This window comes from Epinephelus fuscoguttatus, linkage group LG1 (assembly GCF_011397635.1).
Source record: "Epinephelus fuscoguttatus linkage group LG1, E.fuscoguttatus.final_Chr_v1".
Taxonomy (NCBI): domain Eukaryota; kingdom Metazoa; phylum Chordata; class Actinopteri; order Perciformes; family Serranidae; genus Epinephelus; species Epinephelus fuscoguttatus.
The window spans coordinates 11,971,734-11,997,420 of record NC_064752.1 but is presented as its reverse complement, the minus strand read 5'-3'; the positions used below and the strand labels follow the sequence as shown (position 1 = coordinate 11,997,420).

General features: G+C 40.3%; 1 protein-coding gene across 3 annotated transcripts in view; it reads right to left on the bottom strand.

Annotated features, from left to right (window-relative positions):
- The window catches only part of igsf21a (immunoglobin superfamily, member 21a), a 358,404-nt gene that overhangs the window by 47,464 nt on the left and 285,253 nt on the right, over positions 1 to 25,687 (bottom strand). For all 3 annotated transcript variants that reach the window (XM_049590866.1, XM_049590881.1, XM_049590875.1), the window contains one exon: positions 19,224 to 19,339. In XM_049590866.1, the coding sequence (XP_049446823.1) occupies positions 19,224 to 19,339 (116 nt within the window). The remainder of the gene's footprint in view (positions 1 to 19,223; positions 19,340 to 25,687) is intronic.

The window sequence follows — 25,687 nt, the reverse complement described above, 5'->3', positions numbered from 1 at the left end:
CACTCTCAAGGGGCAGCCATACGATTATATGATTTTTTTGCCTTAGATGTTTTCAGAAACATATTTTAGTGTACTGTTTGGATGTAACATGAGAGAGTTTGTTCTGCCTGGTGGGCAGTACCTTGTTTTAGTTAGACTTTTTTTATAATGGCAGCCAGGTCATGAAACGTTCTCATTTTACAGCTAAACAGTACACTAAAATATGTTTCTGAAAACACATCAAGGTGCGTAATAGGGAATGCAGTAACACAATCTTCACGAGCAGTGATTGGCAGGAGTGACAGCTGTGTTAGAGACTCCTCGGCTCTGATTGGTTGTTTTCATTCAGGTGTGGTAATGCCATTAGAAGCAATGTGAACAGAAGGAGGAACATGAATTTTCACAGATTATCTGTCTCATATACAACTGTGTGGATACAGTGACAATCTTAGCAAATAGGACATGAAGTTATTTCTATAGAAGTTACCAACTGCAGCTTTAATAGCACGCTGATGATTCATGACCACTGTTTTAGATTAGTTAATGTGAATATGTTTATTTGACTGTGAAATTTATCAGGCTTGAAAATGCCAACTTTTAAGCCACAACTTGATGAATGCCTGACAAATCGTGACTTGGGATTGAAACGATCCATCTGAGTGGAATGCAACTCTGCAAGGCCATGATTTGACATCTTCCAAAAATGTCCAAATGAGTTTTGAAATAATTTTTATGGCATTTCTGAATGTAGCTTACAGCAGCCAGATAAGAGGGAGGAGAAAGACATGTGTCAAAGTTTCCTTGCCAGATGACATGCGCCATTTGCCCGAACAAAATGAGTCACCCGGACCCTGCTGTAAATATGAATATGAATCAACTCACAATTCATCTTAAAATCTAAGCACAATTAAAGAGACATCTGTCATCACGGTAAACTTGGTCAGTGTTCCTTTAAGCTAATTTGCTAAAATCTCATTTCCCACATTTCCTTGTTTGACAGGCAGAGATAACAGAGAACGCATCACTTCTTTCAGTCCGTTCAAACGGGAGAGCAAACACTGATTAATTTTCCACAAGTGATTATAAAGCTGCCAAAATAACATAGAGGATGTCTCTCACTGTGATACATGTGTCTACAATAAATGGCTGCATTTCACAAAGTGACATGGCCACTTTTGTTGGGTCTGCTTTAGAAGAGTCGCCTTTCATGTGATTATCCTGCATCCATTGTGTGTCGAAAATTCTTTCTCATGTTGTACAATCAAGTGGAATGCTTATTGAACAGAACACTGTCACACAACATTTCTTGTCCTTGTTGCTAGTTTAAATACATCTGAAGTTTCCATACGTGGCCTCTCAGGGAGAAGTAAAATGTACAGCTTTAGTTTCATGCAGCAGAATGTGCAAAATAATGTCTTTAATCAACACACTGGCTTGTTAGGTAATACATTTTGCCACTGTAGGACTTGGAAAGAAGTGCTCGCGCTCATGTAAAAGGGGATTTTTTAGTGTTTTTGGCATTGCTGTTGTATTGTTCTTTTAGACAGTGTTACTGCACGGAATAAAGTGATTATCAATCACGCCTCTGTTATAAATCCCCAAATACTTCATAGTCCAATATGTGCAGACAATGAAACCAGACACAAACCACTTACTTCATTCTGAAATGAATTAGCACAGAAAAAAAGCGAGATGTAATTCTAAGCAGTAGCCCATACACAATGCCGTGCCACTGGTAAAATTAAGCTGGGATGGCATGAGAAGGGTTTTGTATTTTCTTCCCCCTGTGAATAGGCAGTGATGAAAACACCTGCACTCTGCGCAGTGCCAAGCCGCCCCCATCTCACCAACATCTCAAATCCGAACCCTATTTGAAAACGTAACAATCATGCTTCGGTCCGTATACACCTTTATGTTGCGGCAATTAATCACGGCAGTGTCAAAAGGACAAGGTGGTAATTTTTGCGGTGACAGAATGATTCAATGAGAGAGAAGAAGCGAGAGAAAAAGGGGGAGAGAAAGAGGAGAGAGGCAGAGAGAGAGAAGGATCCTGGCCATGGCTTAATCAGCTTTCCTTCTTGTTATTAACTGTCATTATCTTTCTTCTTTTCAATCAGTGCTCGCTTGTGCTCTGAGCATGTTCTAATGAGTGGCACTGGGAAGCTATTATTGATATGTCACCAGCTTGCTTCAGTGACATCAGATGGAGACAGATCTTGAAACATAATACCAGACACTTTTACCACATGCAGTGCATTATATTCAGTTCCCTCAGAGCGGCACTAGGGGAATTTGGCATGTTGGGTGTCTCCATAAAGTGTTGTAAGTGGCAGCTTTTGAAAAAAAATATGAACTTCAACAAGCAGAATTTATGTCAGCTGCACACGGCACGATCATGTGTCCATGATGAATCTACTGTATATTACTGTAAACTATGGAATAGAATACAAAACACAGCTATAAGTGAGAACAGGGTTGGTTTTCACACTTTTTACTTTCATTTAAATCCCTCAAAATCTGTATCCTTAATAGATTCTTTTTCAATGTGTAATAGAAGCTGAAGTATCAGGTAATGAATGACCTTGCTTTCCTAAAGTGTATGCTGTTCAAAATATAGGGACTATCAAGTACATCTTAAGCACTCGTGACAACCTGCATCAGGGGCTGGTAATTAGACACTGTGGAGTTAGTTGTAAGTATATTATTTCAGTGGGGAAAAATAAAAGAGTAGTGGCAATCCTAAAAATGAATTTTTAAAGGTTCATTTCATTACAGTTTTTCATTTAAATGAAACACATTTCCTGTATTTAGAGAGCATGAATTGGAAAAGTAATTCCTGTAAGTACATTTTGTATCTGAATGGAACAATATGAATTACAATACATGTGACAGCTAACCCTCCAAAAAAATGAGACAAGTATCACCACTCCAATTCTTTGCCAGCGAGTAAGCTAGCAACTACATGTTGTTGCATAGCTAAGTAACTCCTCGCTAAGTCCCCTTCCTCGAACCCAGATTGGCCAATCATAGCGTCGCATCGGCCAGCTACAGACAATGGTCAATTACACAGCTGTGCTCCATTGACTCTAATGCAATTGTTTCAGATTTCCTTCATTTCCAGGCTGGTTTTGTGGATTTGGAGCTAAATGTTGTGCCTGGGGCACATTGTGTATTAACAGCCCTTTTAAATTAGGAATTGTGCTATTTTTCAGCATTGGCAGTATAAAAACAAAATCGGGGCGTGCAGCAAAATGCCGCCTGCCTACTTTTGTTTATACAGAATGCACCTTTTTCGGGGCAATGGGGGGCGTGAGCAAGTAACAAAACATGTAGCTCAGCGTGTGACGTAAACAGTGACGTGGGAGGGAAGCCGCGGCTGGTCAGTCCTTTGGCAATTCTCTCGTAAGTTGGCCCGTTCTTCACCGTCCCCGTCATCTGACAGTTAATGGCCTCTTCGTTTGCGAGGACAAGGAGGGCGCGCAATTCCTTGTCTACCCAGTTGCTCATCTTTACAGTGTCTGTCAGGTTTGTGTTTCCCTCTTGCTACTAGCTGCTCGCTAATTCCTGCTATCAGCTGTTTCCTGGTTATCCACCGCCAGTGGCTCGCACATGCGGCATCATCAACAGCTCCTCCCACAAGTCTTCAACAGCCCCTCCCGTTGCGGAAGGCCGCCTCGGTCTGTTTAAACTAAAAGGGTTCCACCAATATGTCTACCCTACGAGGCGGAAAATTGGGCACCTTGGATCAACTCGCCAATCTGGCTCTGTGTGTCTAAACGCTCGCAGCTTGCCGGTAAAACAGCCCAACATTCGCTGAAAATCTGGCAGTGTAAAAGGGGCTAATGATACTTTTACCTAGAGAGGCATTTCTTTCCTGTTCCAAAACCAAAATCAAACCCTGAAAAGTGTAGGGTTAGCTAGCTAGCTACTGAAGATATAGCCTACTGAATGTATACACATGCTGCTTTTGCTTTCTAATGATTATAACAGTGAAACAAAGACCAACTCTGCTGTCCAGGAACCAGTGAAGGGAAGCAGGGAGACTTTGCTGATATTCAACCAGTTGTGTGTCATCACAGTGTGTGCAGATCAACATTGTTTGGCTTCCCCTGGAGCTCCCCACCCATCTGGCGGCAGCACGGAGGCGAAGTCAGTCATCGAGGTCATGGTAATCCTAAGTGCTACATCAATGTAACTCAAGCAAGTCCAGTTAGGAAGCCAAACACGGTTCATGTGCACACACTGCGATGCCACACAACTGGTTGAATATCAGCAAAGTTTCCCTTTATATTCATTGTCTTGTGTGGCGATCAGCAGTGATGTGGTGGTTCACTTTTACACTGTGATCTGTAGCCTATAGTTCGGCTTTAGCTTCTAACTATCTTTGTCTTTTGAACCTGTTGTTGCTGCTGAGTCAGTTTGACATCCTGGATATATCCTTCAAACACAGACTGTAGACCCCTCTGTCTGCTTCTCTCTGGAATCACTCTTTCATTTTTCCTAAAATATGATAATAGTTCTTCAGGGAGTGCAGTTAGTCACAGTGTGGGCTCCATGCTTACTCTGACAGCTTGTCAGACTATCACAAAGGGGCGGGGCTTAGTGAAAGGGTAAATTGTTTAATTGTAAACCCGTCATGTAAAAGCCTTGAATAAAAAAGAGAACAGACATAATAAAAGTCCTTTTAGCTCAAAGTCACGTCTTACCTCTAAAATGACCCTGTAGGTGACCTCTGTCTCCAATTATGAACATTTCAATACAAACATTTTTTTAGTGAGACCTAATCACTGTGAACCCAGCCATGTGACAACCAACCCCGTTCTCCGCTGCCACTCTGCTGGGCTCCTATATGACTAAAGTAGCATTATGTCTTATGATGCGAGGACGCCAGGATGAAACACGAGGAACCTCATTATTTCAGTAACATCTGCAGAGGGTAGATAAAATGAGGCATGTATAAAGAATGCAGCTATCAGGTTGATTGTATTCATGCCAAGGCTGTGGCTTTTTTTTTGTTGTTGACATGGAAGCTGTGGTAGCGGTTACTAAAGGAGCATTTAACATTTTTCACATCAATGACGACACCAGGGAAACAGCTGTCAGTGAGTGCAACAGCAGACCTGTTTAAATCTCTGACCAAATCAGACATGTCTGCTGTGATTCAGATGTCTGGAACCAGGCTGCTGCTTTTATTAAATGCCAAACACATTTCAGAAACTCATCTTTCTTTGCTAGGTATGATTTTTTTTAAACCCTAACCATTTACCAGTATTTGCTTTGCACATTTGCATGTTTTTTTTTTGTTTTGCTCAATCCTGATGTGACATTTGAAGAACCAATAAAAAGCACGTAATGAGCAAGAAGAAGGTAGAACATGGAGGCTTCTTAAATGGCTTTTAATATTAGCCTAACTAGACATGCAACAGTAGCAGCACTGGATGAACTTCAGCACTTTCACACATCAACACTGAGCCAGAATGAAGTGTCAGACATTACAATGGATGCTGGAAAGATGCAAATGGATGTTGCATAGCAACAGGGAATATATTTTTCTTTGTGGTGGACCAAAGCAAATTCATCAAAACAAACCCAAAGCTTACGTGTTTAGTTTGGATGAAAGAGAATGTTGTATGACATGATGTTTGAAGCACTTGAGGTTCTACAATGAGATAAAGTGAAGGCTGTGGTGACCTACGGCACTTGTGCCTTGATCATGGCAGTGCAAAAACAGGACTGTGTGCATGTTGGATGTTTAAATGGATCCTCAAATGTTTCAGTAAGAGGTCTCAAGACTCATTTGTTCTGTCCTTAAAGCTCAGGCAGAGATGGGTAAGTGAATGTGGAGTTGTGTCTGTGTTTATGTTTTTCTCTCTCTCACTCACACACACACACACACACACACACACACACACACACACACACTTATGATGTTTTTTATTATTTCTGGTTCACAAAACATCTTGTAATTTATCAGCATTTATTTTTAAAAAATTAAAATGTGACAGGTGAAATAAAAACATATAAATTATGTGAAAACCTGGTGATAAAAATATCATTTGCAGCACAAACACTGTGTAGCCTCTCAGGTTGTTTTGCTTTAATTACTTGAAGGGATTCTTGCTGATCTGCAGCATAATCAGCTGCTCTTGTCCTTCCTCCCCATTTTTCTCTTCACTTTCTATTAAAAGCAGCCATTTTTTAAGCAGTGTTTGCCACGAGAGGACCCTGTTTGGCTTTGTTTTCTTGCAGCAGGAAATAGAACAATCTTTTGATGCCTGGGAACATTAAATGTAGGTGAACTTTAATTAAAATGACCTCATCCTTAATAGTCTTGAAGATTTTTGTTTTAATAAACACCTGTTAAGTCACTATCTGTCACAGAATGAGCTAAGACAATAGCCTGGGACCCACTGATGAAAGCACTTGTGTTAACAGTATTATGAACTGGGAGTCTGTGGTAACTTTCCCCGGAAAAACCAGCAGCAGCGCACAGTTTGTTTCCATCACCCAGTTATGGCTGGTTCGCCAGAGACGCGAGGCAGAGGTAGCTTAACAGACATGCTCTTCATCTCACTTATGTGTGAAGCTGTGTCTGTTCAGGGCACACGGGAAAAGTTTGTCTCCTCGGCTTTCTGCCAGAATTCATTTTAACTCAAACCATGATATTTTTCCTAAACTTAACCAAGAAATTCCTGAGGACAAAATTCCCCAATAACTTGATATTGTTGCAGGTAAATGGTTAGTATGGGCAAATAAACACAGAAAACTGCTGACTGACTGACTGATGTCACAGGCGTCACTGTTTGGATCTCTGGGAGGTGAGATCCAAAAACACAATTACAGCTTACCAAAGAGAGCGTAATCGTGCTCTTTCAGACGTACTTTAAAGCAGGTATCTTTTCATAGATTTTCTTTTTTTTTTTTTTTTTAATGGAGCTTTACAGTGAGTTTTAGCTCATTGTGTAGCTGTTCGGCCAGAACTGTTCTGAACTTCTGCTCTAAAAATTAAAAACAGACCTAACACAGAGTGAATATGATCAGACCAAAGATTTACAATGAGATGAAACCATTTCAGAACATTGCAAAGAAATGCTGCAGCAGTGTGAACTCGCCGTCTGAGCTCGACTCAAGTCGGCTGATGGTGTCACCTGCAACTCCGCTGGTCAAATCTCTGGCGGCTGGTTTTAGAACATAAAGCACATCTCCTGTTTCTACAGCCAATCAGCTTGTAGTGAAGTCTGCTGGTTAAGTCAAAATGATGTGTTCATCTGATGCTCTGATGCTTTTTACTATTTCATCACTACTACAAATGCAGCTATAGCCAGTATCTCACTATCACTATCCTCATTCATATTTTAAGAAGCTCCAAATTATATTCAGCCACAAAATAAGACTGAGAAGCTGAAATCAGAACAGAAGTACAGAGAGTTGTTGCATAGAGATGATACACCATCTCATCGAGTTGCATTGGTGTGAACCAGCAGGTTTTTAGAACATTGCAGAACGGCGCATTGCAAGTAGTTGCCTGTGTCATCTCGTCAAATCTTCGGTCTGAACTGAGCTTTAAATTTATCAGTGGGACACAAACATGACTCCAAATGAATGTTAATGTTGCTCTGTATCTGCTCTGTGTAAATAAGCAGCTGTTTACAGAAAGTTAAACATATAAGCAGAGATGGTGGTGGTATGCCAATGTTGTATTCACAGCTTGTTTTTGCTGCCCCCAAGTGGCCAAAAAAGCATTGCAGTTATTGCAGGTTTACATTTTTTTAAAATGTAAATTAATGCAGACGCCATCGTGGTTCAGTGGTGAGCACTGTTGCCTCACAGCAGGAATGTTTTGGGGTTGAACCCGCTGGCTGTCCCAGGCCCTTCGGTATAGACTTTATGTGTTCTCCCTGAGTCATTGAGGGTTTTCTGCGTGTTCTCCGGCTTCCTCCCACAGACCAAAGACATGCAGGTTAGGTAAACTGGTGACTTTAAATTGCCCTGAATGGTTGTCTGTCCGCCCCACACAACCCTCAAAGGGAGCTTTTTTAAAATAACCTGGATCCTATTTTCCCACAGTCGTGTCGAAGTGACTACTGGGAACAACACTTTTTGAAACTGGTCCAGTATTGACCGAAACCGCTGCAGCCGCAAAAAAGGCTATGGTGTCACCACTTGGCGCAACTGAGCACAGTCAATTTACGTCCAATAAAACTTCTTGTTTTCGCCACTGACAGGTTCAGGTTGTTATTCTAAATGTCTGATGACATTATGGAAAACATCCCTACAGAGTTAGACCTGCTGAGAGAGTAAGATCCTTTTTGTTTAATTCACCCAGTTAGATGTGAAAATACACTAAACACTAAAATTGCTGTTTATTTAAATGGAGTCCGGTGGGTTTGTCAATAGCAATTTTAGGGCTGTTTCTGGTTAAGGGTTTATTTCAACCAAACCAGAGCTGGTGATTTTTGAAACAGTGGAAAAGGCACACAAAGATGTCTTTTGTGAGTGTTATTTTGCTTCTGTGGACTTTGAATGAAGCATGTTTTACAATGATACAATTACAGTTTTTTTAAATGAAGTCTGGTTGGTTTGATGATAGCAATTTTGGGGCTGTTTCTGGTTAAACAAAAAGAATCCTACTCTTTAATAAAAAGGTCAGTCTCTGTAGTGATCCTTTCCATACTGTCAGACATTTAGTATAATAATCTGAGCCTATTAGTGACCAAAACAAACAGGTTTAGTGGATGTACACTGATGTTGCACAATTGCCCCAAGTGACTACATTGCAGCCTGTTTTGCAGCTGCTATCTGCGGCAGTCTTGCTCAGCACTGGACCAATTTCAAAACGTGTTGTTTCCATTAATCATGTAGACACAAAAACATAGGAGAATAGGATCCAGGTTGAAAATATCGAAGTTGCCCTTTAAGAGGATAAGCGATTGCAGAAAATGGATGAGTTTCAAGGTTAACTTAGTATCTCTTATAAAGATTGGCTGAGATATGACATATGATTCCCATGCTGTGTGGCTGAAAATACAGTAGATACAGACTTTGTTTTAGCAATCTGCTGTATATGCACAAGTCATGCAGGATAATCTTTAAGGAATTCATTCATTTCAGTCTCACAAAAACTAAGGCGGAACATACTGTGGTATAAAGAAACAGATGATTTAAAATAAGGAACACAAATGGTCACATTTAGCTGGCTCAGTAAGTCGGGGCAATTTCTTTGTAAGAAGTGAGCCACTATTGAGACCAGGCTTGCAATGATATGACATTGAAAACCGAGCTGACAACAGCTCATTTTGCAACAAGCCCCAGGGCAGCAGCACCGACAAAGACTAAATGAGTTTCATCAAAAAGCAAAGGGAGCCGTTTGAAGTCGCAGTCACACAACTGGGCCAGAGCAGCAACATGCGAGCAAATACTTACAAACCTAATAATGAGGTTTTGTTATGCAGTGTGACCGTGGACAACAACGTAAATAGAACAAATGGTCACAGTTTAAATGTGATATTGGTGCTCATTCTTAAAAGTGAATAGGGATCATGTCAAATGTAATACTATGTACACCATATAATTATTTAGACCAACGCCACATCAGTGTGTAATTTTTATCTTGTAATTGCCCCTTCTGCAACCGGTTATTGACTTTGACAGAAGCAATATGTTTATTTTATTACAAAAACTACTTGGTTTCTCAATATTTGACAAATCATTTGGCAACATTGAGCGACAGAGTCAACTTGCCATGATACAACAGCGACAATTAAGACAACCAAGCACAGAAAATACACCAAAACAAATATGAAAGCAAGCTCTACCTCTCAAAGGACTCAACTTATTTCCACGCCATTGACAAATTAATATTTCCCTTTGCTATTCCTACTGACTAAGGTCCACAGTATGAAATCTCAAAGGAGATGAAAGAGGAGTTTGCAGGACTGGGGAGCCTGGTGAGACTGTACTTCTAACATCTATCCATGAAACCTGTCAGAGTGTATTTACTGGGTTTTGATTTAGACCAACGGTACAAGGCAACTTTGACAGACCATGATCAACTCCCCACAGAGGCAATGTAACTTCACAAGCTCAAAGTGCTTTCTTTTCATTTCCTTGGATCATTCAGACTTGACTTCATATCTTGCTCGCATCGCTCCACTGAAAACACTTTGTCTATGGGAGTATAAGGCAGTACCGTGCTCAGACATTTTTGAGGACAGGTGGTTAAATAAAAAAATGGTACCCCTTCCACAAGGCGCGTGCTAAAAAATAAATTTGTGCACTTGCATAGGATGCCCTGCCCAGAGGTTTCTATGTGTCTACCAGCACCAGAAGGGCTCTTGAGGCTTACAGTACAGACAGTACATTTGTGCAAATTAATGAACACTGGAAATGCCTGTCTAGCTTATATATGAGGTGTCTCAAGATCTATGCCAGTATGGTCTTGCAGTATTAGAGCTCAACTGCAGTTGTCAGTCATAGGGTTGCAACGATGTACTTGTTTCAAAGCTTAAAAATAAAATAATAATAAAATCGCAACATTTTTAGGCTATCTTGGAATACAGGATATATATCACAATATTTTGAAATCTCCTCTAAAGTACTGTAGACTACTCAACTACGAAATCTGAAATCTGTAACTACAGTTACGATAAAGTTAAATGAAGTAGCTACTGTCATAATAAAGTTGGATAAAGTATTGTTAGAATTTAATAAATCAAAGCGGAACCACTGGTGCTTTTATTTTGAAGAACCCGACTTTGGTTGTTGATGCGTTCATGTATTTGCTGCTTGAAGCTTCTGGTCTGCAGTTGTTGTTAGCAATTAGCACAATGTTCAACTGTTGCTGCTGCGCCTTTAAACATGAGGGATTATTTACTGTGAGCTGGAAACACACTGCCAGCTCTCCAGTTTATATATTAATAGCATATGCAAGTTGTACTGGTGCTCCATGGTTGCAAAATGGGACTAAATATTAGTGCCCTACAGATGAGAAATAAAGTGTATTCATAGTTGTGCATCAGCTCTACGCAGACCCTACACAGTAACCTTTATACTTGTGTGGTGGTGTGTCTGTGTCACTCTGCAGTTACACCTCCAAAACACTAGTTGGCGGTGGGGTTTCTGTGAAGTGCTGTAAAGTTTAGTTGATTCAAAACACACATTAAACATGATTTAAAAGAGACAATTTCAAACACAAGTACACAAATCAGTTTCACTATAAATCGCGGCATTCACAGACAAACACTTGTCTTTATCTGGACACTTTTTCCCCACAAATACAACATGCTAACGTTATTAGCACAAACCTATGGTATTTTACATTGTATAAATTAGCCTAGCCTCGGCTCCATTACAACCCAGAAGTTTCACTGACAAAACAACTGTCTTATACTAACCTAGCCTGGTTCCAGACCATAGACCCCGCCCACTCAACTGAGTAGGCGGGGTCTATGGTCTGGCATACTGCAATGAATTTGTGATTTATCTCGTCCAGGCGATGGAAGGACCAATGAACGCCGGGGGTGGGGGCGGGTCTAGCGATTAGTCAATCAGCGCCACGCTGATGTCAAGCTGTACGCCGGTGGGTAACTGGTGAGGATAGCAACAATGGCGACCGCTACAGATCCTACAGACCACATTAACGATGCTATCGAGGTATTTCGCCACTACTCGCGTTAATGGAGGACCAAATTAAGAAAGCTGCTAAACTGGATTTAACGGCGATGCAGCTGGGCGTGCATGACGACGGAGACATTTTAAACGGGCAATGCTCGCTTGTTTTCGGCACCCCCGAGGCATGGATACTAATGACGTCAGATTCTGGGTGAGTCGTTGATCTCTACTGATTGGTTAGGGAGAAATCAAATTCCCTCCCCCTTGTAAATCGCCTTCAGTGGAGGTGATGTCAGACTGAAGGTTCTGGGAGCTTCAGTCTGACACTCAAGCTAGTACTAAACACGTTGTGTCTAAATAAATATAACATGCTAACTTTATTATCACAGGCCTATGGCATTTTACTTTGCATACTAGCAGAGATTTCAAGTCTTGAAATGTTATTTTTGTGGAGGCTTTATTGTCTTCACAATTTATTGTTTCTTGTCTGTGCAGTAAAGTAAGTAAAAGGTGGTGAAATGGTTTTAGCTTCCAAAAACAGACAGGAAGTCTGCGTTGCTACAACATGTAGTTCCATTTCTGGGGAAGTGCACATCAGGCTACAGTGCAGATACGGTGTCAATTACGCAGAAGTATAAATCCTGCTCTACACCTTGCCTGTTCACACACTATCACTTGGGAGGAAGTGATCTTTCTGGGCAGAGGAGTGTGTGTGACGTATCATGTTTGTCAGTCTTTCTTTATGCATGTGTATGTATGTATAGAGGAGTTCAAGAGGAGGATTCTATATATCGCCCACCCCTGAACTAAAGTATAAAATTAGAAAAATAAATATAAAAAACAGGCTTGCAAAAAGGGAACTTATCTCGTCCGACTCCTGAAGGGCAGGTGCTTGAGCACCACCTGGGGTCTATCTGTGCATGTGCCTGATATAAAGCTAATAAGTGACCCTGAAATTAGTTTCCATCCAGGCACAAGGTGCAAGTAGATTTCCTCCAATAGTTTTCTGGCTCACATCATGACTAAATATAATTTTCATTTCCATGCTATGAGAGCAGTGGGAGCATTAAAGGCCCTTCACACTCATGGTACTCACACAGGTGTTTTCACTTATATTGGCTGATTAAACCTCTTCTCAGGACTGTGTGGGTGTCTACAAACTGTGCTTGACTAACAACTGACTCTCTTGTTAGTTAGATTTTATCTGCCAGGGTGGAGCAACCTGCACCTCTGTGATTTTTTTTTTAAAAACCATATATGAAGTTTGGTGACTTTATCAAACTTTCAGCAATCTTTAGCTCCGCCTAACTTCAAACAGAATAACTGGGACACCTGTGTGGGCGTGCAGGACTTTTAAGGTCTACCAGTGTTGTTTCTGTTTCTCTGGTAAAATATAATTGGTTCAAAAAGACACTTAGGCAACAAAAAGAGCCAATGTGAAGATGGTGGAGACGTGTCTTGTTATTTTTAGGGTGATATATCTGTCCGGGAGCTCCTCTAAATGCATTTTGTTTTGGAATGGTTTCATCTGGCTGCTGAATCTCAATGGTGAACTGAAACATTTACTGTGATGAAGGTTCACGATATGAGTTTCTCATGTGTCTGATGCAAGGACAACCCACATAGCTCATTATTTTTAATTAATTCCATGCTTTTTATCCATTACTGCCACTTTTACTGACTCCGCAAGCTGTGTGTCAAAAAATCATTCACGCTTAACAGCCTTGAACAAGCAGTCGACAGCTCCACTTTTCATAATATATTCTTAGTCATATTACCTTATCTTAACTTACACCATATCATGTTTTTCATGCTGATGTGCACTCAGTTAAATTTGTAGTACTTGCGATGCCTCTTTCACTAAATATTCCACATCCTTTACCATCACAAAACAAATCTCAATTTCCTCATTGCATCATTTTATTCACTAAAGCATTCTTCAGCACACCTGCCCCACTTTGCTCTGCTTTTCTGCAAAATAATCAGCTCTTTATGATACTTGATAAATCCACTATGTACTTCTAAAGCTTTGATATTCAGGAAGTACAAGGTTGAAGAAGGGGTTTGACATTCAGCAGTTGTTCACAGGGATTACTGTTTACTTTCTCTACTTATATACTAGAATAATAATACTAGAATAACGTATATACATACTTTGTATGATTCATATGTTCACTTATTTAAATATAAAAAGATAGCAGGACAAGTTGACTTTGTTACTGTTAGTAAAAATATGATGTTTTGGTGGGCAGGGCTTAGCTGGAGGCAACACAATTCTCCACAGACATTAGCCTAGCACTACCTAGTGAGCTCTTTTGGCTTGTTTTAGACAATGGAGGAAGATGATGACAGTGGTGCATTCAGAAATACTCATTCTGACTCTCACTCAGTGGATGGATGATGTCACAGGAAGCTTTGTGGTTAATTACTGTACCAATCTTACAAAGGAGGGCAACACTTGAATGGTTTCCTCCAGTTTGTAATGCTATCGAAGCTAATGTTAGCAAATGCGCTAAAACGTTAGCATTATGGAGAAATCCAATTCTCCTCTTACCCTCTTTCCCAATTTTTTGATGAGGTGGACATGATAACTCTTAATACACATAACGTTATTCATCCCTATAACAGGAAATACTTTGTCCCTAACCTGATATGAAGTGTGTGCTGCACGTGAGCATTATTGATGATTGCCTCCGTCCAGTCCTTTCGTAAAATTTAAGTTTTGACTCATGACTCCTTCTATTCTGGCTCCCAATAACACAACAAGACAACATTCCTCTTTGTAGCCTACAGCCCTGTGGTGGAGAGTCGTGTTTTGCCTCCAGCTAACAAAATGATGTCATTGTGATGTCGGCCATAAAATGGTCTATATTTAATATTAATATTCATACTTGTTTATTTTGTAAGGCAAAGACAATTGGTGTCATACATTTGGACTGGTTTATACTTGTAAGTCAGATAATTGGTAATTTATATTATATACTAAGATAGGTTTTTGTAAGATAAATATTTGGTACTTACTATTAAATACATACACATGAGTTATTTCTGTGTGACAAAAGGTAATATCAACAGAATGTTTAGAAAAGTCTTAGGTATAGGTTTATCTATATGAGGAAGCTGTTTCATTTCACTTGATGACTGATGTGGAAGAGGTGGGATTTAATAAGTTTATACTTCCTCCCACTCCTTTTTGAATGCTTTTCATTATGCTTTTCATTATTTTAAATGCTACTTTCTTTCGGTCTGTCTGCTTGTTTTTATGTTCATGTCTTTTTTTTACACATCTGAAATACATATCAATATCCAAGCATTAACTTTCCCTTGTGTAATTTGTGCATGGTCTTGGATTTATTTTAAAGAATAATAAAAAATGTCAAGGGTTTGTATTTAACGTTGATTTATTCTATGAAAAGATTAGTTATGATCCCATAAAACAAAACGTTCTATAAGAATGTACTGCTACTTGAATTCTTCATTAAAAAACCTGCTGGATTGCATTACAAAGCTTCTTTGTATTCTAAGGTCACATCAAAATATATTTCAAAATATTTCAATATATCTTATACCAAAGATTTTTACTAAGCAACATGCAAATACAATAGTGAACAGAGTTGCCAAACAGTCTTTTGATTTTTGTTTTAATCTTGAGACAGTGACTTGGAGCATTTCTTTGCAGAGTCGCTGACAAAGCTAATTACCAGCCCTGTGACATGGCCGCTGACACAGACACAGCCCGGGCTTACTGACCAGCTGAAACCTCGCGGATCTCTTTTCCTCCATTAAGCGTTGGAAAAAGGCTCCAGCGGTGCTGAGCTTTAATGGCTTAAGGCTCCCTGTGAAATCACAACAGGGGGGAGCCTCACTCATCACACCATCAACCAGGAAGTACCTGAGAGACGGAAATCACATTCACCTTGTATTCACCTCTCGCTGGGCTCATAATTGCAGGAGATAGGTGTGCTCAGGGTCTGGAGTCCATTACCATACACCCATGGACGATGATTAATGACCCGGCGGGAACAAACAGCGAGCGACCGCTTTCAAACAGCGTCCGTAAGCTCATATGCCACCAGACACAGGAGCATATGCTTCAGATATTTGCAAGACCTTGTTCTGCACTTCAAAAAGTTGAGAAAAAAAAAAGTGCGTGCGTGACTCTGAAGCGTGTGTGCACTTCTATGTGCTTGATGTACATGTATAAGGGTCTACAGTGATAATTCTGTGTGCCATCATTACTATCACGTCACTGTGATTAGATTAATTACCCTGAGTGTAACCATCAATAACACTAATGTGTCTGTTTCCTCAATCTGATCTACCTTTTTTAATGACTACATTGCATGACTAAATTAGCGCTGGTAATCAATCACAGGTCAATCTGTAATGAATGTAACAGCGGTGCCGGTGACAGCTTCTTTAAATGGCTGCAGCTAAACACTATCTGTATGTTTATGTTTGGCACAGTCTGTGCAGAGCTTGTATCCACCAGCAGCTTCTAGCAAATCAACCCAGTCAGCCAAAGAAAATTTTGGCATTGTATACGTCACATATGTTCATTTTCATTAATATCATATTAACATATATAAAAAGATGTAATTCAGGTTACATGTATATGAGCAGAGTTTCTCATCAGGAGGTGCAGGAGAGGTGGATGGCATGACATCTAGGCGGAAGTGGCAGAAGATTGTTCGAGACCAGCTGTGTTTTTGGCGACAAAAGTGGGTATGTATATGGAAACATCCAGAACATTTCCATCCATGGATTTGGTGACAAAGCCCAGGTATTACAAGCCAAAATATGATCTGTCCCCAACCATACCCAAGTGGCTTTTGTGCCGAAACCTAACCACATTAAAGGGATAGTTCAGCTCTTTAAAAGTGGAGTTGTATGAGGTACTTAATTATAGTCAGTGTATAGTATACAGTAGATGTCAGTTGGCATGCTCTCTGTTTGGAGAGGTGGCAGGAGTATGGACTCGGAAGCTAAGCGGAATGTATTTTAGCCACTTGTACCCCCATTTTGTAGCAAAAACGCCTAAAATGACATACCCAAATTAAAATGACTGTAGCTTCTGAACTGCTCTGACTACATGCATGCATGAGGTCTTGCCAGAAAGAAAACTCCCTGAAGTTTCTTGTGAAAGTGTCAGAAACACTCTAGGTGATACAGAGACAGAGTAATGGGTCTCTGAAGTCAGTCATAAATTGAAGATTTTGCCTAAAATAAAATAAAAAAAGTGTTTCAGGATGAATAACTGTCTGTGGCTTCATCTGAGCAGGTAAATGACACTGTGGGGCTGTAGGCACACTATCAATGAACACTTGTTTCAAATTTGAAGAAGACTGCTCAAAGTATGACCATTCTACAGTGTTTTTACCATGAAAGGTTCAAGGCGGAGCTCCAAATGACAAGACGGTCACTCCGCTTCAAAACAGTACTGTCAGTGATCAAACAACACTCAGCCAGCTTCAAACATGGTACCTTATTGAAATCAGGTGTGATTATGATAGCTGATGTTGTTTATGACACAGAAACACCATAAAATATCACCAAATAAAGCCATATGCAACGTGAAAGTTATGATCCCACTTTCTAGGCGGTATATCTCAGCCAAAAATAGTGGTAGGAGTGAGACTCTTATCTTTTATAAACCAGCCACGTCTGCTAACGGCTCCACATAAGATTGCAAGTAATCCTTTAACTTTTCCCATCGAAAAACGGCATGACATGACTTGTCACCACTCATTGCGATTTTGGACTTTGTGTGTTTAGGCTGCTCTGGTACGAAATACGTAATAAATAAAAGAAAAACAATGTTATTTTGGAAAAGTCGTGAGCTTCCTGAATCCGGCAATACCAAACATCACATGGTTTGATGACGTAGTGTGCCTGGGAGATACCATTTAACAGAGGAGGAGGGGGGCGAGGACGTTGGCGTCCTGATGGAGTTAGAGAGGTTAAAAAAGTTCCATCCAAAAAAATGAATGTTAGTTTAAGTGTACATTATATTGAGAACATTTTCACTGCTTTACTTTGCCATCATACAGCGATTTCTGACAGGAAACTGACACCATTACATCGATCTTTTTATAGCCAGGCTCCATTGAGAAAAACAGTGATTTAACATAACTGAACACAGGAGCTGCTGGTGTATCACTGTCTTGATCAGTTAGTCTGTTCATGTTATTGTGTATCTCTGGCATTTAAACTGTTAGATCGGATTTACCAAAGTCACACAATAAGACAAACTAAAGCTAAAATTACTGATTTTGTTAGTAGAGTCTGGTGGCTTTGATGAAAGCACAAATGAAGCTGTTTAAAAGCTACCCAGTCGGAAAGGTAAAGCCATGAAAATATTGTTAATATAGCATATGTTTAAACTGATAGAAATTTTTTAGGTGCGACTTTTCTCAGGCCCTGATCACACAGAAAGCGTTTTAGCAGCTGGAGGCGTTTTTTTTGTAATTGTTTTCAATGACATTGAAATGGTTTTTGCATTGCTACATCCCTCACATTTCTGCGTTCCAGGTGTCTGGCGTTTTTGCCAGACCGCTTTGAAATCCTCAAGTTGAAAAAATTCAACTCAGAGTGGAAAAATGCCTCATGTCAACTCTGTTTTTGTCATCTTTTTTACCATTGTCCAATCAAATGATCTGAGAGGCGGGCCTTCTGTGGTGGTCACGACAACATGTTTGCAGTTGGTAAACAATGGAGGAGAAACTAGTGGTAGTGGTTGCTGGATACCCAGAGCTGTATAGACAGCAAGTTGTCAAACTGCCCCTGAGTCATCCTAAAATATGCCTGGAAACAGCCATCATCGAGGAGAAGCTCCTGGACCAACTGGTGGGACTCCCCATGATCCACCCTCTTTTTTAGGGTCTCATGTACCCACACAGATCTCTGTTTCCCTGTGCCCAACAAACTATTCACTGACAGCCTCTCACCCTCAACCAGAGCTACCTCTGCCTCAACATTTTAGTTACTAGATACTAATTACTGTGAAAAAAAACAACTGGTAAATTGATTACATGGAAAGGTTAGCGTGAGGAGTTAATTGGGTGTTTCTAGTTGTAGTCAATTAAAAGAAAAAGGCAGGGCAGTGCACTTTGTGATTTGCAACCTGCAAAACACTCTCTGTGTGATCAGGACCTTAGATGGCTAAAACAAATATTGGTGCTGCCTCCGTCTTAACTTCTGTGGCAGTACTCTTGCCTGCCTACACCAAATATGGATAAGTACTTCATACAACCCCACTTTAAAAAAAATCGAAATCACCCCTTTAATACAGCATTGTCATAACATGGTCTGCAGAAACAAACAATAGCAATATTTATTCTGGCGTTTGTGTTGAGCAGATAACACTCTGTGGGAGGCGCTGAGATCAAGGATTGTGCAACTTTTGTTATCCTGTTTAAAGAGCCTTTTTCCTGGAATGTTAAAAACAATATAACTCCTAGTGGTCTGTGTGCTGATATCTATAAAAAACAAAACAAAAAAACCAACAACAAAAACAACCCCGTCAGCAACATGCAACGCAGTTTCTTTTCCTCTGTAAACAACAGGGATCTGTGTGCTGTAAAGGCAGGTCCCTGGTGGACGAACAGCATGGTGTATCTTCAACAGCAACTCACCGATGGGGCTGGTTTCCCTCCTTTTGCAGTGCAGACGAGAGTGAAATTCTGGGCTTGGTATCGACTGAATGGGGCTGGAGTGTTCTCTGCCACCACTGATATGTTGTTTGGAGGCGCTGTGGAGGACAGGAAGAAAGCTTTGTGAATCGATACCCCCAAAACATTTGATGGACACAAAATGCAACCTCAGATATTCCTAAACCGTTAGAAAACATCCGCTTTCACTCGCTCAGTGCAATCCAGGAGTCATTTTGTGATAAAATGTCATCTTAGGGGTTGTACATGCAGTGGAGGGTGGAGGCAGCACTGGCAACACTGACAGCAGAGTAAGAGCAAGGAGGACGTGAGAGCTGAGAGGGAGCGATGCGTCCGTGCCCAGATGTTTAAAATAAAACTGACTAAAACAAACCTGCAGATCTGCTTTATCTATTTAAACCCAAGAACCTGCTGAGAGAGTCTCCACTTAAAATGGTTACTGAATGGTTGGGACAATATGTTCAAAAATCCCCAGGGCTCATGTGAGTCGGATGAGGCTGATAAGGTAGAAAATCTCATACATATCATATCGCTAACGCTCCGTCTGAATCTCTCTAGGGATCCCAGCAAGTATGTCATGGCGGTGTAAAGGGAAAAACATGTGAGCAAGACTTTGCAGCATTATAGAGGAGCACTGGAAGGAGAAGGAGGTAATGAATGGAAATCTCCCACATCCCCCAGAAAATCAGCTGTTCAACATGCAGCCCTGCTCTAGTCCTTGTATGGTGGCTTAAATATGAATGTGAATACTTCATAGACCATATTGTGGCTGTTTCAGGGAAATATCAACAAGGCAGTTTTAACCGACGACACTGCAGCAGATGATGGCCAGCTGCACAAGGACCACTTGAATTTTGATGAGCATTGCTGAGTATCAAAGGCACTTTTCCCAACATTAGCTGAAGAGGCTTTAAGATGCAGAGGTTTTCATGTTTTCTGTATATCTACATGTCTTCTCTTCACGAGGCTTTTTATGCACCATTGTGCATCAGCATTGAATAGTCATCTGGCGCATTATTTCCCTCCAGATTGACAGTGAAATGTTGTAATAATACTTCAATTGGCCCAAGCTCTGATCAGGAAAAGAAGCATTTATGAGATCCGTCAAGGACTGTGTGAGGTGAGAGACTAATCTTCACAAGTTCTGAATCCAAGCTTTAAAGGGATACTTTGCCAATTTGCAACAAGCTTTGTATGATAACAATGTGTGCAGTATGTGCAAATGAACAACGTTAACTTCCCCCCATCTTACCAGTGCCCAGTTCTTCCTGCTCATTTTCCTGCCTAAATAATAGAGCTGTAATAAAACCAGACACTGGACCCCAAAATGGCGCGTATTCAGTCCAAAGGAAAAGTTTTTATCTTCCGGTTTAACTTCAGCGGTTTGTAGCCGACTGGATAAATATAAATATAAATATAAATATAAATATAGCCCCAAATAAAGCCTCCACAAAGTAACATTTTAAGTCTTGTGTGTGATTTATCCTGGCTTCATATAAGCAGAGGAAATCTCTGCACGTCCCTAGGCTAATTTATACCATGTAAAATTCCATAGGCTGGCGCTAATAACGTTAGCATGTTGTATTTGTTTGGAAAACGTGTTTAGTATAAGACACTTGTTTTGTCGGTGAACCTTGTGAGTTGTAATGGAGCCAAATTATGTACCATTACCTTTGTTAAATGTTGCTGTTGTCCCTGGCTTCATTTGAGTAGAGGAAAAGTCTGCTAGCCACTAGGCTAATTTATACAATGTAAAATGCCATAGGCTTGTGCTAAAAACATTAGCATGTTGTATTTGTGGGGAAAATGTGTCCAGATAAAGACAAGTGCTTTGTATGTGAATGCTGCGAGTTATAGTGAAGCTGCCTTGTGTAGTTGTGTTTGAAATTGTCTCTATTAAGCCATGTTTAATGTGTGTTTAATGTGTGTTTTGAATCAACTAACCTTTATAGCACTTGGAGGTGTAACTATTAATGTTCACATTGATGTTGGCTACGGCGTAGGCTCTGCATAGAGCTGATGCACAAGTATAAATCCACCTATAAACTTTACCTATTGATTTTACAGATTTTTAAATTGCTTATCTCAGTTCAAGGATCAAAAATTCACAATAAAAAGAGTCATAATTGATCTTGTTTGCAGTTCGAGCTGTCCTGTCAACAGTTTTACAGATGTCTTTTTTAGAATTTTGGCCTGTTGGGAAAATGCTTTTGGGCTGCAAGGGATTCTTCCACTGCAGAACTGCAAGTGGCCACTGGGAAAAATTGGAAGCAATGCTGAGCGGTGTTCACGGGGGCCTGGTTGTTGCTCTAACTACAGAGTGTACTTCCCCATTTTGGAATGCCCACCACCATGGACACAAAGAGTATAGAAGTTGATCGAGAAAGTGAGATGCCCCTCTCTCTGTCAAACACAGATAAAACTCTGATCAAATCACTGTATTACCTATTTCTCACCTAACATGGCGTAGGACAGTGGTTCCCAACTGGTGGGTCGCAAGTCCATTCTGAATGGACCACAGGTGACTTGCTAACATATCAACTTTGTAAAAAACACACTTTGTTTTTAAGTACAGGGAACTTCTAGTGCAGAGCTTTTATTTTGAAGTGCCGTTTCCTGCTGTAGAGTGAGTGAATAACAACAGCTACTTGACAGAGACAGAAAACTAGCTTGAGACATGACCAAACGCAAGCATGACACTGAGTATATTAAACTCTGTGGACCTTGAACTAATGACTGAAGAGAAATCTGGACCCTGTGGCTGGACCAGTTGGGAATCACTGGCTTAGGAAACACATTTTAGTGCACTGCTTGGCTGTAATATGAAAATTTGATTTGCCTATATCTCACCTCAAATGTTTTTAGAAACATATTTTAGCTTACTGTTTAACTTTAATTTGTGATTGTTTGTTATCAGCCAGCTGCCATATTGTTTCCTGTGTCGTAACAGCTAAACTTGCATTACGTCACCCACCAGCAGGAGCATTTATTGATCCTGTGTGGTGGAGTGCATTCTGATAGTTATAAGTTTTCTGCCTCTTGATCAAAAGCAAATGCCACAACCCTTTTACAGTTTCCTCTGGTCATATAGCACCAATGTTAAGAGTATTTGCATTCTTCTACTGCATAGACAGCCTAGTTGTATGAAAAAATATCTTCCCATCAGTGAAATACTTCTTTGAGGCAGATACAGTGAAGTAACAGAAAAAGGTCATGCAGCCAGCGGTGTCTTTTTCATGTGTCATTTAAATCTATCAAGTGGTTTTAAACAGACATGCCACAGAAATTAATTGATTAAAGGTGGGGGTGTGGGTTGGTGGGGATTTAGCGGCTGGTCTGGGCGCCTCTGTGTTTCCACACCTCTTAATTGCTTATTGATGGGATTCATATGGTAGTAAATTAACCTTAGAACACTCCATTAGCTTACTGACAAGCCTGTCTCAACCTGGCATATGATAAGCTGTCAGAGGTGTCTGTTCCTGACCAATCACTCACAAGTACCTGACACAGAAGCCGTGTCAAGTGGTGAAGTGCCTCCAGTATCCAGTGAAGTTGATCCAATATGCAGAGTGTATAATTAGACAGTAAAGAAAGAGAAAACAATCCAACTTTATAGATTTATAATATTGATTGCTCTATTCCATAAAACATATTCTACTGTGTAAAAGCTTGCTGGAGTCCAGTAAATATATTCCTAACACCATCGTCAATTTTTATTTATTTTTTTTAGTCTGCAAAGTGCTCCGAGTGCTGCTACAGTGCGCAGTAAAAAATTATGATTCATTTTCACAATATTAGCAGCTGTAAACGCAAAGAGATCAGGAGAGTTTTGCAGCAATCTGCAGGGAGTTTTAACACACCAAACCGCACACATTTAATTCAGACAAAGCTAATCTCGTGAAATCCAATTTTATTAGATTAAAAATAATTACTGTCAAATTGCAAGTTTCCACATGACTGATAAGTATTGATAATCCCCTGACAAGTACTTATCCAAAGCACTAATAAGGAGATGCTTTGTTTAGTGAGAATAAAATCACTGACACAACCTTCTACTCAGGTTAGTTCAGGCGAGCTGCACATTGATCTGGGTTTCTGCCCTGTGGGTGGATGGCCACCTAATGGGAGTCAAAGCCAAAGACAGCAATAAGCCTTGGTGAAATATTTGACATCATTAAAAAAACAAGACCCACTGTGAACAGCACACTATTTGCAAACAAAACAGCCCTGTATGGGATTAAGATGGTTGTCTGTGATGATGGAGTCTAAGCCTTTCATACCTCATTTAATTGCAGCTCTCTCTTCGCCCACTTGTTAAAGGTTGAGCTAATTTCTTCCCTTGTTTTTTCTCTTTTTTTTCATGCTGCAGCTCTTTGTTTTAAGCTGTCTGTCGGGCGTGTTAAATGGGGGCGTCTGCCTTTCAGTACGAACACGTACCGAGGCCTGCATATCAATCATTTAGAAACAGCAGATAAATAATTAAATGACTCTCTTGACAAGGTTACTGTCTAGTATGTTGATGCCGATATAGAGCTCATTCAAAACAGGAAGAGAAAATGTATGAATTGAAATGCAAAAAAAAAAAAAAAAAAAAGCCACCACAGTTAAGTTTGCTAAACAATGTGTAGAAGTCTTGGAGGGGAAAAAAAATCAAAAGCAAAGAAACTTTTAGAAACAAAAAATGCCAATATCTTTGACATTCTTCAGGTTTCAAGTACAGTACAAAAGATTCAAGTACAGACATAAAAATTCCAAATCCTCTCCCCGCACCATCTCTCCCTTTCCTTTACATAACGAAAACTCCACCGCTACACGGTGTACAGGCAAAAGCATTTCTGCTCTGTGTGCCTGACATTCAGATTGCCACTCAAGTCTTTTTTTCCTCTCAGAATTGATTGAAATATTCTGGGCTGTGTATATTATTGGTTTATGCCTTGAGAGAGAGGAAAATGCTTTTATATCTCTTCACCCACTTAGTCCAATTTGGTAATTTTCATGTTCACTTTACATCTTCCTCTATAGGTTGAGTCATTTTGCCAATCTTAAGGTACACAAAACATTTTCGAAGACATTGCAATGGAGACTCATCAGCAGTGGTGCCCCCAGGAATTTTCAGGTGGCCGGATGGGCCCACCGAAAAACTTGGGGTGGCACCAAAACCAAAGCGATAGCTGCATTTTGGGAATTTGTTTAGGCTATTTACATATACAGGCAAGTCGAAAACTATGTCAATATGGAGAGTTATAAAATTGCATACAGAGATAGAGACAGAGACAGAGAGAGATGCAGGACAGATGATAATGATAATAGCTTACAACAACATTAATGAAAGTAATAATATTATAATTATGATTCCAGCTATTGTGGTACAATATGTTGAAAGTATATATTAATATCTGATAGTATACATATGTGATAATAATCATATGTGTGTAATAACAGTAGAAGTATGACTAATGATAACAGACTATCACTATGCAGGCACCGCTGCGATATAAGTTAACCCGCGAGACAGCGGAGCACTAAGGCTCCGGAGAAGAAGCCGAGTTAGTGACATCCAGAATGGCCGAGTTAGCAAGATGCAGTAACAGGACATGAGAGAGAGAGAGAGAGAGAGAGAGAGAGAGAGAGAGAGAGAGAAGGAGAGAAGGTGCCCGGTGTATTATAGGTCAGCCTAACTAGGGGCTGGTACAGGGCAAGCCTGAGCCAGCCCTAACTATAAGCTTTATCAAAGAGGAAAGTCTTAAGTCTAGTTTTAAATGTGAAGACGGTGTCTGCCTCCCGGACCGTAACAGGAAGATGATTCCACAGGAGAGGAGCCTGATAGCTAAAGGCTCTGGCTCCTGATCTACTTTTGGAGACTTTAGGGACCACGAGTAACCCTGCGTTCTCAGAGCGCAGTGTTCTGGTGGGATAATATGACACTATGAGCTCTCTAAGATATGACAGAGCTTGACCATTTAGAGCTTTATAAGTTAACAGTAGGATTTTAAATTCAATTCTGGATTTTACAGGGAGCCAGTGCAGAGAAGCTAAAACAGGAGAAATATGATCTTGTTCTACTACAGTTCTTTATAGAATGTGTCACTGGACTTGCATTGCCAGACAACAGCTTGGCTCCAAATTCCTTGTACTGTACTTCCTGTCAGTTGGTGTCATGTGGTCAAGTTTAAAGGGCTGATAAAGACACGTGTTGGGTGATTCATTGTTCTTCCTTAAAAAGACAAATATATAGTTTTAATTCAAAGGAGTACATTGTGTCTAAGGAGCAAAACATTTCCTGGGAACAAGCCTCCTCAAGTCTAGGGGAGACACATGGGTACCCATAGAACCCATTTTCACTCAGAGGTGAGAGTTCAAGGGACTCCTTCGCCAAAATTTTGCCTATCCCTGAAGCATTATATAGCCCCCTTCCCAACATGGTTGGT